The sequence below is a fragment of the Akebia trifoliata genome, chromosome 5 (genome assembly GCF_017979445.1).
Source record: "Akebia trifoliata isolate Shusen 1 chromosome 5, ASM1797944v1, whole genome shotgun sequence".
Classification (NCBI taxonomy): domain Eukaryota; kingdom Viridiplantae; phylum Streptophyta; class Magnoliopsida; order Ranunculales; family Lardizabalaceae; genus Akebia; species Akebia trifoliata.
This window is the reverse complement of record NC_141379.1, coordinates 18,081,177-18,094,150: the sequence shown is the minus strand read 5'-3', so window position 1 is coordinate 18,094,150 and position 12,974 is coordinate 18,081,177. Positions and strand designations below refer to the sequence as shown.

At 37.2% G+C, this 12,974-nt stretch overlaps 1 protein-coding gene across 1 annotated transcript; it reads left to right on the top strand.

The window, feature by feature from the left end:
* Window positions 1-6,534: 6,534 nt before the first annotated feature.
* LOC147401586 (uncharacterized) lies at window positions 6,535-7,065 on the top strand. Its single transcript, XM_086444414.1, has one exon. The coding sequence runs from the start codon at window positions 6,535-6,537 to the stop codon at window positions 7,063-7,065; it is 531 nt and encodes a 176-aa protein (XP_086300540.1).
* The last annotated feature ends 5,909 nt before the right edge of the window (window positions 7,066-12,974 follow it).

The following is a 12,974-nucleotide window of genomic DNA, read 5'->3' as shown; positions in this document are numbered from 1 at the left end:
ATAATGGAATGCACGCATTAATAATCTATGATGATCTTAGAAAATAGGCGGTGGCATATCGACAAATGTCATTCACTTTTTGGGTGATCTTTATCTTTTTAGGCGAATAAGAACAGATGCTCAACAAGATGTAGAGGCGAAAGACTGGAATCATCATATCTATAGATAAAAGAGAGGTTTACCGATCAGAGCAAGCAAGATGAAACGGGAATGGTTCGAATCCTGCATGCATCTTGACTAACTTGACTGGCTCACCACTGAGCCTTACGGGAGGTAGAGCGGAGCAAAGATAAGTACGGAAGAAGAGAGAGAGCGGCTATATTTCGAGGGCATGAATTTGCACCAACCATCGGTAGGTTCATTGCCAAGTAGAATCTCTTTCCCGACATATAATGTCTTGGTCCCTGGAATCAAAGCAACTTCTCTCTTGTATCAACTATTACAAGCATCATGTTGAAACGCTTGACCTTAACCACAACACAGAATGAAGTGAACCCAAAATGTTGGTCTTTCTATCTCCTTAGCCTTTTCCTTTTTGGAACAAACCGAAATCAACGTCACTGGCAATCAACGGGTATTATACAAATCACGAAGCAGAGCATCTACTTGGGTATGTTCTACCGTTGGATTCCTTTTTTAATGATAGTAGGGACTACTTAGGAATCGTAGTTCAACTAGCACAAGTTTGCGCCTGCTATTCGGATGGTATAGCGTTCTGGTCCACTTGAGACTGTTAGCACTCTGACTTGTGGTGGGTACAGTCGAGATATTCAGGGCAGTCTTTTTCAACACCTGGGATGGTGGGATACTGTTCAATAAAAAACAGAGAGAATGGGCGGCTCATTGATATAAAATTCAGGGAAAAGCGTGACTGGAAAGAGAAACCAAGACACTCGCTTCCACAACGAGAACTGACTTGGAACCATGATCCCTGCACCGATTTATGTACGGGTCATGGGAAACCTATTCAATGGTATGATCGCCGGTGAGCCAGTACTTTCTGTCTCGACTGGAACTCGATTGACTTGTATGAGTGGAGCTGGTAGACCAATCCTACCAGTACTAAAGAAGTGAAGGGTAAATATACCTCGAACCTTATCCAAGCTGACCTAGCTAACATGGAAGGTCTTTCTAATCTGCTTGATAAAGATTTGTGTGTGGTTATTTCAAAATTATGACCTAGCTGACATCAGGTGTATCTAATTGGCTTGTCCATATTTCATGGTTCAAGTCAGTTGACTCTACTCTATCTACGATGCATCGAGGTTGGTAACGCAGTTCGGTTGTCTATGGCAAGCTTTCCACTCACATATTACTAACAACCTTCTAGATAAGCAAAACAATACCAACCACAATGCCTATTTCTAGAGATGCCCAACTCCTTCTCATTATCTCAATCCATAAGGAGATTTTCCTTGCCTTCCCCGTGCTTCCCTTCTTTTTAGTCGAGGGCTTACCCAACCGTTCAGGTCTGCCCATAAAGATCAATTGGGAAAGGGGCTTACTATACCAAGCAAGCCTGATTGTGCCCGCTTAATTACTGCTTTCAACTTAAGAAGGTATTGTCTTCTTTTCTTGCTCGCCGCTTCAAGTGAAAGTTCGAAATCAAGTGCGGGAAGAAGCTCTAGTTCAAGTTCTGGTCTTGGTTCAAAAGTGCGTCTTACAGTTCAAGTTCTGGAGCCTTCTTTGGTTGTGGTGTCGCCCGACAGCAGGGTAGTTAGGAAACTCTAAAGCCTGCCTCCATCCCTCTATAGAATAGCCTCAGCCTCACCTTCTAAACCTTATAAGCCCTTCTCTTCTTAAGCCAAAATAAGGGTCGCCAAAAGTGTCTTGAAGTGACGGGTATGGTTGCTCTTCCATATCTAGCCTAAGATTCCCCGTTTGTTGAGAGATTTGCCTTCACGTGCGCATAATGTAGCTACGTGGAGTCAACATGAGATATATGAGGCATTGAGCTCTCAACCCATCCAACCCTGTGGCTTATCGAACTGAAAAAGCTGCAGATAGCACCGGCGGACAAAGACTGTAAGTGCGTCATAGAAAAAGGAGATGAAGAAAATCTCCCTCAGTTCCGTGGAATCAATTGATCCAATTCCGGAAACAAGTAGAAATTGGGGTCTGCAGTTTGTGACTCTGTCCCAGATGCTCAAGATTGGTAGGGAAGGAGCCTTGAACTAGCTCGACCCATGGAGTCCATGATCGGATCTCCCCATTGACAGATAGAGTTGAAGAATCAATTAGCCCGGGATTTCAGATTTAGATCTTCAACTACTTCCGAGAGGGTCTCCATTAAGAGAATGCTACGATACGAGTAGAATACATGGGGGTATAGTCAGGGTAAACCAGATATGATTTTGACGTATACCTTTGATTGGAAACCTACAAAGTAGCAATCCTTACTGCGGGAGCAGACCTTTTTGAGATTCATTCTTGCATTCCAGTCTAACTCTCCTTTCTGTCTGTCACTGGATCTCATCTCCACTACTTGACTTGCGACTTGAGCTAGCAGACTGAGCTTTAGCTTGAGCGAGAACGAAGGCAGACATCTCTTTTTTGGACTGAACTGCTTGAGCTGGAGCTTTAGACTCGACGAGGTATTGGGTGCTTGCCCTATTGAGAGTATCTTCCATTCTCTCTTCACCAGACAGATAGACAAATAGGCAATCCTATAGATAGATTATGGCTTCCTCACTATCAGCAAGCTCCCACAGGCGATGAACTGCTTCCGACTTCTGAATTCGGTTTGTAGCCATACCGTATAGAGTGAAAAATGCCTTTTTCTGGGAGTAGCTAGATTCAAGCAAGCATTCCAGCGAAACGATCCTTTGACAATGAGCTCTGCTTCTTCCAACACTGGGACTGACTTACTTTATACAGAGAGAGGAAAAGCAGCAATCCAAGCTCTTTTTGAATCGGATATTTGATAGGCTAAGCTAGGTGTAGCCCGCTCTCTCTACGGTTTTGCTGAACTTGTCAAGCCCGGGGGCCCCCTCCGGGGAATTTTTTATAATGATAGATTATGGGATAACACTTTCTAAGGCTGAAAGGGATGGCATGGGTTAAGCATCTGACTCTGGACGTTAGAGCTCTGTTATTCAAGAGGGGTCTTCCCATACTAATTGGGAATCTTTTTTACTAGTCCCTTCTTTAAGGCTCCCTTCTACCCTTACTCTTCATTAAGAATGGATTGGAAGAGGAGTACTCGTTGATTGATTGAAACTGGATTGGATCGACGGTATTCATCAGTCGATTGAAAATTGACTACTATTTTATGATCGAGCGAGGTCCCTTTAGGGGTAAAAGTGCCTTGAGCTGTGGAATCTTGATAAGAATGCAAAATGTCATATTTTTCTCCTTTAATATTTAGTCCTTTATACATATTTAGTGCCTAAATGTAATCATTATTCTTTTACTTTGATTTAGGATGCAAATGGAGGTGTTAAGTGCAAAACGAAATTAATTAGGCGATTTTGGACAATTTCGACATCACTTCGTAATCTGTGCATAACTCTCTCATCCGAACTCCGATTGAGATGATTCAAAATGCTATGGCACTCTAAGAAAAAGATCTACAACTTTTGTGTTTTTCATTTTGAGAGATAATGACTGTATCAAGGTAAAAATCGAATTTAAAGTTGTTGTACGTACACTATTGACGTGAATTTGGCATGAATTTGATATAAATTTGAGACGGATTTGACGAGGTTTATTTTCGAAAGTCTCCAAATCTAGTGCACAAAAATTCTAACTAAAAACACCACTTTCCTAATTATATTAGGACTTTATTTTATTTTTAATAATTTTTCCTTAATTAGTCAGATTTTGATATTGTTATTGGAGGATAAGATTTAGAGTATTTTTAGGAGATTTTATAGGCTTCTAAGAAGGAAAAAAATAACGTGGAGAAGAAAAAAAAAAGGAAGAGACTTGGAGAGTATCTCTCTCTCTCTCTCTCTCTCTCTCTCTCTCTCTCTCTCTCTCTCTTTCTCTCTTATTTGATTTTTAATCTTTTCTTGAGGAAAGAAGGGCTGAAACTTGGGGAACTAACGACCATTAGAAGAAGAGTTGCTGAATTTTTGTAGACGAGTTGCCAAAAAGAAGGAGAAGTTGCTAAAAATTTTCAGCAACGTTATTGCCAAGAAGCTTACAACGTTGCTGCTTGTATTCATTTTCAATCATCAACATCATCGCCGTGAGGAACATCACCACCAACACATCTCAAACTTCTTTGGTTGTGTTAAAAAGTGTAACCCTTATGACTTTTATTTATTTTTATTACTTCAACCCTGGTTGCTATTGGATTAAAGAACATCTTGTTGGATTCTTAAGTTGAAAATTTTTTATGCAATGAGTTAGTGACTTTCAGATTCATTAATTGATGTTTTCGGATTGGTGAGATATAGACACATGAATTGGTGATCTTAATTATGTATGCTGAATTTTCAGTTCGGTTATATTGAAAACTTTGATATTAATTGTCATTGAAACCATAGTTGTATCTCTAATCACCTAATTGATTTGGGGTATGATTTAAAAGTGGTAAAAACTATGAACAATAGTTATGATCTGAAAATTGCATGTTCTTTAGCCATGGACATTTTCTATAGGTTTGAGGAGTAGGTTATTGAATCATAATTCCTTTTAATCTTAATGATTTGTTTAAGAAGTTATAAGGATATGCTAAGTATTAACTTAATTGCTTAATCAAAATAACTAGGTGATGGACTTTTCCAAAATCCTAGGGTTTATCAAAGAAGGAATTTATAAAATGCATGATCTCTTTAGGCTTGCACTTTGATTCAATTCGGATTTGTAATTAAGGTATGAAATTCATTGTCTATGTTGAAGCAATTTGATTAGTCAGTTAATGAATTTGATTTCCTGAATTATGAGAGAAGATAATCAATTGTAAATATTTATTTCTTTAATTTTAATTTTAATTTTTATTATTTCTTTCTTCTTATTTTTTTTTTATTTTTTTTATTTTTTTTTAATCCAAATTGCCAAAATTGAAACCCCCTTAAATTTGTGTAATATGTTTGTTTCCAACTTGTTAATTAAACTAATTAAAATTTGTTATGACTCGTTAGAATAGGAGTACCCGCAATCCTCGGCCAATAACGATACCCTACAAATCACTTTACCAAAATCTTCTATAAGGTTTATTGATGACTAAAAAGAAGGTCAATCAAATGGTGCCGCAGCGTTACTTACCCTCTCCCACTTGTGTGGGAGAGGTTCGGTCATTTCTTGGTCATGCAGGATTTTACAGGAGATTTATCAAGGATTTCTCCAAGGCATCAAGGCCCTTGTGCCGGTTGCTCCAAAAAGACACTTCATTTGAGTTTGATGAGGAGTGCATGAAGGCTTTTGAGAAGTTGAAGGAATTATTGACTACTGCTCCAATTATGTCTCCACCTAATTGGTCTTTACCTTTTGAATTGATGTCTAACGCCTCAGATTACGATGTTGGGGTTGTGTTGGGACAAAGAATAGATAAGAAGACCTATGCTATCTACTATGCTTCCAGGACACTCAATGATGCCCAACTGAACTATTCAACAACTGAAAAAGAGTTCCTTGCTGTGGTTTTCACTTTAGATAAATTTTGCACTTATTTACTTAAAACTAAAGTTATTGTTTATACTGATCATGCAGCTTTGAAGTTTTTGATGACAAAGAAGGAGGTCAAACCGAGGCTAATTAGATGGGTGTTGTTACTTAAAGAATTCGATTTAGAGATCAAAGACAAAAAGGGGAGTGAAAACTTGGTAGTCGACCATTTAAGCAGACTTGTACATGAGGAGGACACCATACCCTTGCAAGAATCATTCCCAGATGAGCAGCTCTTTGGATTGAGGTAAGTGAACCGTGGTATGCGGATATTGTGAATTATTTAGTTACTAAGCAATTCCCTGATACTTTACCTCAATCTAATAAAGAAAAGCTTAAGAAAATGGCTAGATATTATATATAGGATGAACCTTATTTGTGGAAGCATTGTAGTGATCAAATCATTAGGAGGCGTGTCACTGAATCTGAGCATAAATCTATACTTGCCTTTTGTCATTCTGAGTCTTGTAGTGGACATTTTGGTGCACGTCGGACAGCCCCTAAGGTATTAGATTGTGGTTTCTTTTGGCCCTCTATTTTTAAGGATGCATATATGTACTGCATGACTTGTGATAGGTGTCAAAGAACAGGTAACTTAGGTTCTAAAGATCAAATGCCCATGACCCATATCATAACTGTTGATATTTTCGATGTCTGGGGCATTGATTTCATGGGACCGTTTCCTTCATCTAACGGTTTTCTTTACATTCTTTTGGTTGTTGATTATGTGTCCAAGTGGGTGGAGGCTAAGGCCACCAAAACTAATGATTCTAAAGTTGTTGCAGATTTCTTGAGATCTAACATATTTACTAGGTTTGAAGTGCCTCGTGCGATTATTAGTGATGTGGATTACACTTCTGCAACAAAACAATTAAGGCTCTTCTGAAGAAATACAAGGTGGTAACACCATATCATCCTCAAATGAATGGACAAGCAGAGGTCTCAAATCGTGAGATTAAGGGAATTTTGGAAAAGATTGTGGGTCCTACACGCAAAGATTGGAGTAAAAGACTTGATGATTCACTTTGGGCCTATAGGACAGCATACAAAACGTCAATTGGGATGTCTCCATTCAGACTTGTCTATGGTAAGGCGTGTCATTTACCAGTTGAGCTTGAGCATAGGGCGTGGTGGGTTGTTAAGTCTTTCAACTTAGACATTGATGAGGCCGGTTTACATAGAAAACTGCAACTGAATGAACTTGAGGAGATCAGAAACGAGGCATATGATAGCGCATGGATCTACAAGGAGAAAACTAAAGCTTTTCATGATAAGATGATTTGTGGCAAGGCTTTTGTTGTGGGCCAAAAAGTTCTTCTTTTCCATTCTAGACTTAAACTTTTTCCTGGTAAGTTACGTTCTCGATGGGTTGGTCCTTTCCTCGTCACTAATGTTTTTCCTCATGGTGCTGTGCAGATAAAAAGTGAAAAACTGGAAATGAATTCAAGGTGAATGGCCATCGCTTGAAGCCTTACTATGAGGCTTTTAAGGAGCACACTGTAGAAGAAGTACCCCTCCTAGAGGCACCACTCACAAAGGACTAAAAATGAGGTACAAAGTCTAGGTTGAAGGACTATAAACATTCAAGCGCTATTGGGAGGCAACCATATTCAACCAAGGCTATTGAGGATACATCGACATAGATTTGCATTTTCTTTCTCTCCTCTATTTACTTTGGTTGATTTTATTTTTTATTTTATTGTGTGATTTTCGTGAATACCTTGCTCATGTTTATATTTCTACTTACAGGCTTATTCTGATCTACATTGAGGACAATGTAGGATTTAAGTGTGGGGGAGGGATTTACACCTTTAATTTTCAAAAAGAAATTAAGAAATTAAAAAAAAAAAAAAATTATTTTCTTCTTAGAATTCCTTCCAACTCAATGATGAAACTGATTCTAAGATAGATGGCTTGTAAATAGTCTTGAGCATACTTTTACAGATAAAAAAAGAAATGAAGTTAATTTGCTTATATTGTAGTCATACTTGGAAATTTTGATGCACATTAGTCTTGATTCGAGTAATCTATTATCTTAAAGTGAAGCATGGAGACATATTGAATGATACTTGCATAATACCGCAATATTTGTGAGTTATTCGAGTCTTATAATTGATTTATTATACATATCAATTTAAACTTCCTTTTTGAGTGCATCTTGTGAATATCATGTTTTCTAGAACTTGCTTTAAACCCGATTGAGAAAATTTTACATGTTCAGATTTGGAGAAGACGGAGGCAAATTACAATTTTACCACCATGACCAAATAGCCTTTGTCCTGATTGTGATTTGACCTTAGATAGCCCTTTGAGCCTTCATTAGCCTATTTTCTTCATTAAGCCACATTCACTTACTCTTTTGAACTTAAACACTTTACCTACCCTTTTCCTTGGAACTAGTGAGCTTGGATCTTGTTTATAAGGTGATATCGGGAAGGGTGGAAAAGCATAAGTGCGGGGGAGGATGTCATGTGGTTTTAAGGTGTAAGATTCAAAAAAAAAAAAAAAAAAATTTATGATAAAAGGAGAAGTTGGGACATGAAAAGAAGTGTTGTGATTTAAAGATTACAAGTTCTGAAGAAATGGGAGCATTACAAATCTCTAAAGCAAAGTGAAAAGAAAAATTGATGAAATCTACCTTAGAGTGATCGAAATTTGGTACTTAATCATGAAGACCTATTTATTGACATTTCTAATTGCTTTCTAGGTCTGAGGAAATTTTGTGATATCCTTTCACTTCCTTCTTATGAACCCTTGACCCTTTAGCCCCATTACAACCTTTTCAAAGACCTCTTGATCCTTTGTTGTTCTGTTTTAAATGTGGAGAGTGGGTGGACAAGCAAGCCTATGGTTTAAACTATTTTCACAAGTGTTTTGAGTGATTAGTGTAGCTAGTACCATATCAAATTGAGAGAAAACTAAAGTGATACATCGTGAGAAGTAAAATTTGATACTATTTGTGCATTAACTTGAGGATGCATATTACACTTGTATTTGGCTAACCACACACACACACTCCAAGTATGAATGCTATATAGTCTTAATAACTCCGTGGCTTATTTTTAAAGTAAACGTGTGCTCTTCCTACTTTATTATGCCATACCATGTAAAGGATCTCTGAGATGTAAGTAGGAAGGATTAGAGTCATTTAATTTGTGTTATGTCATTGTAGTATTTTTAGTTAGTCTTTGTCATTTTCCTTGAGTTTCTATTAGGTTACATTTTGTTTTGTTTTGCCCGAAGATGAGCAAAAGTTAAGTGTAGGGGAATTTGATAAGAATGCAAAATGTCATATTTTTCTCCTTTAATATTTAGTCCTTTATACATATTTAGTGCCTAAATATACTCATTATTCTTTTATTTTGATTTAGGATGCAAATGGAGGTGTTAAGTGCAAAACGAAATTAATTAGGCGATTTTGGAAAATTTCGACATCGCTTTGTAATCTAGGTATAACTCTCTCATCCAAACTCCGATTGACATGATTCAAAATGCTATGGAACACTAAGTAAAAGATCTACAACTTTAGTGTTTTACGTTTTCAGAGATAATGAATGTATCAAGGTTAAAATCGGGTTTGAAGTTGCTACACGTACATTGTTGACGCGAATTTGATACAAATTTGAGACGGATTTGACGAGGTTTATTTTCGAAAGTCTCCAAATCCAGTGCACGAAAATTCCAACTAAAAACATCACTTTCCTAATTATATTAGGACTTTATTTTATTTTTAATAATTTTTCCTTAATTAGTCAGATTTTGATATTGTTATTGGAGTATAAGATTTAGAATATTTTTAGGAGATTTTATAGGCTTCTAAGAAGGAAAAAAATAACGTGTAGAAGAAAAAAAAAAGGAAGAGACTTGGAGAGTATCTCTCTCTCTCTCTCTCTGTCTCTCTTTCTCTCTCTCTCTCTATTATTTGATTTTAATATTTCTTGAGGAAAGAAGGGTTGAAACTTGGGGAACTAACGACCATTAGAAGAAGAGTTGTTGAATATTTGTGGACGAGTTGCCAAAAAGAAGGAGAAGTTGCTGAAAATTTTCAGCAACGTTATTGCCAAAAAGTTTACAACGTTGCTGCTTGTATTCATTTTCAATCATCAACATCATCGCCGTGAGGAACATCACCACCAACACATCTCAAACTTCTTTGGTTGTGTTAAAAAGTGTAACCCTTATGACTTTTATTTATTTTTATTACTTCAACCCTGGTTGCTATTGGATTAAAGAACATCTTGTTGGATTCTTAAGTTGAAATTTTTTAATGCAATGAGTTAGTGACTTTTAGATTCATTAATTGATGTTTTCGGATTGGTGAGATATAGACACATGAATTGGTGATCTTAATTATGTATGCTGAATTTTCAGTTCGGTTATATTGAAAACTTTGATATTAATTGTCATTGAAACCATAGTTGTATCTCTAATCACCTAATTGATTTGGGGTATGATTTAAAAGTGGTAAAAACTATGAACAATAGTTGTGATTTGAAAATTGCATGTTCTTTAGCCATGGACATTTTTCATAGATTTGAGGAGTAGGTTATTGAATCATAATTCATTTTAATCTTAATGATTTGTTTAAGAAGTTGTAAGGATACGCTGAGTATTAACTTAATTGCTTAATCAAAATAACTAGGTGATGGACTTTTCCAAAACCCTAGGGTTTATCAAAGAAGGAATTTATAAAATGCATGATCTCTTTAGGCTTGCACTTTGATTCAATTCGGATATGTAATTAAGGTATGAAATTCGTTGTCTATGTTGAAGCAATTTGATTAGTCAGTTAATGAATTTGATTTTCTGAATTGTGAGAGAAGATGATAAATTGTAAATATTTATTTCTTTAATTTTTATTTTTATTTTTATTATTTCTTTCTTTTTAATTTTTTTTAATTTTTATTTATTTTTTTTTAATCCGAATCGCCAAAATTTAAACCTCCTTAAATTTGTGTAATATGTTTGTTTCCAACTTGTTAATTAAACTAACTAAAATTTGTTATGACTCTTTAGAATAGGAGTACCCGCAATTCCCGACCAATAACGATACCCTACAAATCACTTTACTACAATCTTCTATAGGGTATATTGATTACTAACAAGAAGGTCAATCAAATCCCTTTTGTCTTGATTTAGGGGAATAGGCATAGAGATTAGGTTACGTGGTTCAAGCAATCTGTAACAAGTGTCTTTTTTCTTTATTTGAGTCTTTTACCATTCATATTTTAGTAAGACGGAGAGAGCATATTTTACTAGGAGGTACCTATGCTATTATTAAGGCAGTGTGCTACTGTTTAAATGAAATAAAATGGGTTGAATCAAGTTGTTTGCCTAGAAATGGTATAGCGATAGCCAAAGCTAACTATACGTTAAACTCAAGATGTTGTATGGGCAACTAACCTTAGAGTAGTATATCAAGCTATAGGACAGGAGCAACCCATAATCAATGATGAAGAAGAAGATTTGGAAAATAATTTCTAATATTGAGGAGAAGCGTTCACAAAGACCAATAACAAATAATTAATGTCACTAGCGTAAACTTCGTTATCTACTTGAAAACTAATGGGAGTATGACTTTCTTCAAAGAAGTGTCACAATGGGAGCCCTAGGATTTGCAATAGTCGAATGCAGTCAAGACTTTAACTCAATTTTCCTTATCTATTAGTGATAGATACAATACACACATCTCCTTGATGGGACTGAGGATTGCATTAGCTAGGCCTCGTTATTGCACCCAATGGAAAGACGAAAAAAACTTTACAATGGTGCAACTCACCTACTAATCAGCCATTGGCCATTCGTTCAATGGGAGATTGATTTAGTAGGCCATTGCCAGGGCTCCAAGGAATCTTACTTTCCTGCTAGTGGCAACCGATTACTTCACTAAGTGGGCAGAAGCACTCCTTTGGCTAGGATTCGACAACAGGAAGTCCAGAAATTCCTCTAAGATAACATTATTTGCAGATTTAGTTTGTCTCGCACCATAGTTTTCGACAATGGAAGACAGTTTATAGGAGAGTAGATAAGAGAATTTTGTAGTGAGTATGGGATAAAGCAAGTGTTCTCTACACCCCAATACCCCCAGGGTAATGGGCAAGATGAAGCCACAAACAAGGTGCTGCTAGACATTTTGAAGAAAAGATTAGGGGAAACCAAGGGTAAGTGGAATTCAGTATTGCACGGGGTCCTGTGGGCTTACAAAATGACCATTAGAATGTCCACGAGAATGTCCCCATTTTCCATGGCTTACGACGTAGGCGCAGTAATCCCCACAGAGAAAAACTTTCCCACGATGACAACCAAGATAGTATAGTCTGAGAGAAATAGCCCACAGCTAGTTACAGAACTAGACCTGTTGGAAGAAAAGCGAGATGTGACATTAGTCAGACTAGAACATTACCATAGGAAACTGTAGAACTACTTCAGTAAGAGGGTTCACCCTTGCCAGTTTCAGGAAGACGATCTAATGTTGAGGCGAGTATTCTAGAATACGGAAGAGCCGAACAGTGGTAAGTCAGGAGAAAATTGGGAAGGGCCCTACAGGATTACAAAAGTGGGTCTAAAGGGAGTATATTACTTACTATCAATGGTTATGAATTACCCATACCTTGGAATGCATGTAACTTAAAGAGATATTATCAATAAATGTTCTATTATATTTTTGCCTTTTAGTTGTGTTTGCAGGACAAAGCCAAAGAGAGGAGTCCAATCGGGATGCGGGCCTACGTGGGTCTCCTTCGCCTTCATTGGCTCAGTGAGATGTCTAGTCGGGGCCCAACTCTGACATGAGTAACAATAGTCATGTGTATCCAACCGATATTCAGACCTAATGGGTCTTCTCTGCCCTCATTGGAAAAGTAAGATGGCTTATTGGGATCCTATTCTATCATGAGTTACGAGTAGATTTTAGTGGAATCTAGTCAAGATTCGAGCCTACATGGATCTCCTCTGCCTTCATTGGCCAAATGAGATTTATGGTCGGGGCTCAACTCTGGTATGAGTAATAATAGTCGTGTGGATCCAGCCAGGATCCGGACCTACATGGGTTTTCTCTACCTTCGTTGGTAGAGTAAGATGGTTGGTCGGGGTCCTACTCTACCATGAGTTCACTAGTCGAAAAGATAGCCGAGTGATTATAGCCAAAGTTGAGAAAGAGTAAGAGCCTTCTTTAAGGATGGTGACTTAGATAGGTGATTGCGCAGACAGTGCAGCTCAGATTGTGTTGTAGTGTAGAATATGAGAAGAGTCAAAGCCTTCTTTAAGGACAGTGACTCAGATAGTCGAATGTGCAGTCAGTGCAGCTCAGATTGTGTTGTAGTACAGAGTGTAAGAAGAGTCAAAGCCTTCTTCAAGGATAG